General features: G+C 32.8%; 1 protein-coding gene across 1 annotated transcript in view; it reads right to left on the bottom strand.

The window, feature by feature from the left end:
• HMMR (hyaluronan mediated motility receptor) overlaps window positions 1-3,039 on the bottom strand; it is an 80,599-nt gene that overhangs the window by 6,677 nt on the left and 70,883 nt on the right. Inside the window, 4 exon segments of the mRNA XM_042782270.1 lie at window positions 833-1,009; window positions 1,707-1,806; window positions 1,906-2,055; window positions 2,721-2,946. Coding sequence (XP_042638204.1) covers window positions 833-1,009; window positions 1,707-1,806; window positions 1,906-2,055; window positions 2,721-2,946 — 653 coding nt within the window.

Raw genomic sequence — 3,039 nt, 5'->3', positions numbered from 1 at the left:
TGAAGGTTTATCATTTTTCTTTGAGGTTACCCTATGATTTACAATTTTCTCCCCGAGTTTAGACAGTTTATTCTATCTTGCAACTCTCTTACCTTCCTCACCATTTAGAAGTTCTATAACTACACAGTCTTTTCCCTCTTTTTGTTTGTAGTTGTCCTCACTTGCCAATTGGAGATTAGGAGATTTCCAAATAAGCAGAAACTAAGCAAATTTGTTAAAACCAGACCAACTTTACAACAGATGCTAAAGGGAGTACTTTGAACAGAGAAAAAAAAAATAGCAAATAACAACCGACCATTAATACACAAGATGACATAACCCAGAAACCATAGCTATGGACATATCCAATGTAAAATGAGCTTACAAGATTGTAAACAGGGAACCAGAGACATCAATTGGGGTCCAGGATTATCTTCTGTGTCTGTGTTAATTGGTTTCCCTTTTCTTTGTCGAAGAGGGTCTGTGCAGTCTTTCTGCCTAGTCCACCATCTTGCTGGAACAGGCAACACTGTTTATCTTTATGATACACATAAATCAAGGACTTTGCTGTTTTGCAAATAGAAATGGATGTGTAATGCCTTGTGAATTCTTCCAATTACACTAGTGATTGTCAATATACTAATGAGGTAACTGGAAAACTTGGGAACACTGAATACAAAAGTATTTAAGAGTCAATACACTAAAATAAACCAACAACCCTGAGATGGAATTTCCTGTCAACTGTTATTTTTTTTCTGATACCAAAGTTTTTAGTTTTACTGAAGGATTATAAATAGGATACTAAATCCCCCCACCAAATATTGTTAATAAAGCTAAATGTCATTTAACAAACCGATTTGAGCTGGCTATTTTCATCTTTCAATTTCACAACATGTTTGATTTTTTGCTTCAGATTCTGATGGCCCAGCAGCTTAGCATATGAATCACTCAGTTTATTCAGCTGATCCTGAGCTGCACCATGCTCATTCAACAAAGCCTGTCTCTCTGCTTCAAATGCATCCAGTTGTTCCTAAAAAAGATTTTGTTTGACAAAGATAAGACTTAAAAGGCTTATAGGTTTCTTTTCTCATAAAACCAGAAAGAGCTAAGCCACAGAAAGTAAACAACAACAACAAAACAAAGTATACTGACATATTCTTATTTTCAAGCCTCTCCTTAAGCTTTCTATGAAAATCTTTTAAACTATTTTCATTTCTTAAAACAGAAAAAAGCAAGCAAGCCTGTCAGCCCATCTAACCTACATCAGCTGGATTATCACATAATGACTATATACTGTACCTTCCACTATTTTTTGTACCAAAATTAGCATTTATTCTCTTTTTCTTTAAAAAGATCACCATGTTAATTGGAGAAACACTTAGGCAGATCTTAGGCAGATCTAACAAAATACAGATCACAAATTTACATAGATTAATTCATATCAGGAAAGTTCATTTCAGGAGAGCCTTCTAAGCTATTAATTTAAAATCCCTCGTTAGCTCGTTAGCAGGTTTTTTTTTTTTTTTTTTAACCAATAAAGGCTATATTAAAAGATTTGTGAATCTTTAATAAAATATATAAGCCTTCTATAATATGAAGTTAAACTGGATTGTAAATGCACTGCAAAATTATCTTTCAGAAAAACCAAGTCACTGTAATGACTGTAAAAAGGAACAGAGTGAATTCCTAAAGCAACCACAAGTAAATTTAGTTTCTAATTGACAAACCTGAAAAGGTTTTGTTTTATTATACAGTTCTTCATAAAGGAGACGCCACTTATTAATTTCTTCAGTTAATTCTACCATTATATTTTCTTTTTCAGTTTTTCTGTAAGGGAAAATTAAATTAAAATGAACAATTAAGAAAATGTAGTAATTAGAAAAAATAATTGAGGTAGATGGCACTCAGGTTCTAAATCTAGATTACCTTGCTGCTTCTTCCAATTGTTTTTTAAAGTCTTCACCTTGTTGCTTGAGTTGGTTCTGTAAATCAGTGATTTTTTTAAGAGAAGAAACTGTAATTTCTTTAATTTCTGCTTCTTTCAGTGCTGATTTGGTCTGCAGATCTAGAAGCATCCTTGGGTTTGAGAAAGTTAAGTCTGTTAAACATTTATAGCCAAATTTACATAGATTAATTCATATCAGGAAAGTTCATTTCAGGAGAGCCTTCTAAGCTATTAATTTAAAATCCCTCACTAGAAGGTGTTTTTTAACCAATAATGACTACATTAAAAGATTTGTGAATCTTTAATAAAATATATAAGCCTTCTGTAATATGAAGTTAAATTGAATTGCATATGCACTGCAACATTATCTTTCCGAAAAACCAAGTCACTGTGATGACTGTAAAAAGGAACAAAGTGCACATAAATAATTTTTTCCTTGTTTCTTCATCATGGATTGTATTGTGTCCTCCTAGAATGTGTTGAAATCCCGGCCCCTAAATATTCTGTTTGGAATTAGTTACGTTAATTAGGTTACATCTGAGTAGGGTGGGTTCTAAATGTAATCACTTCTGAGTTACAGAACATCCAAAGTGAGGATCCTATATAAACCAAAGAACGCCAAGGAACCACAGAATGCCCAGGGCCACCTACAAAGAAGGAATCCACAAACCTGAGACCTTGATTTGGGCTTTTATCCTCTAGAACTGTGAGGAAATAACTTTCTGTTCTTTAAAATAAATTGCCTTTAATGGTTCTCAGTCAACAAGTGTAGTTTTGCTTTATTTCTTCTACAAACCTTGCATATTCTTGATTTGCACTATCAGTTGCCAAGACCTGATATTGAACATCCTCAGCACTTTTTTCAGCCTTGACCACTTTTTCCTGTAGTGACGAGTTCTCCCGCTTAAGGTCTTCGATCTCACTAGTTGTTAATGTTTTATAGATTAAAAAAAAAAAAAAAAAAAGGTCAAAGCAGCTTTCTAAATTACAAACTGACACTTGATTACTTTCCATCTTATCCACTTTCAGGTAAAATATACAAAACCTTATCATATCCACTTTCAGGTAAAATATACAAAACCTTATCATATATTCTTTTTTTTTTTTTTTTTTTT

Source organism: Orycteropus afer, unplaced genomic scaffold (assembly GCF_000298275.1).
Source record: "Orycteropus afer afer isolate SDZICR_OR568_19922 unplaced genomic scaffold, OryAfe1.0 scaffold00279, whole genome shotgun sequence".
Classification (NCBI taxonomy): domain Eukaryota; kingdom Metazoa; phylum Chordata; class Mammalia; order Tubulidentata; family Orycteropodidae; genus Orycteropus; species Orycteropus afer.
Note: the sequence above shows the minus strand (reverse complement) of the source record. Positions and strands in the feature narration are given on the sequence as shown.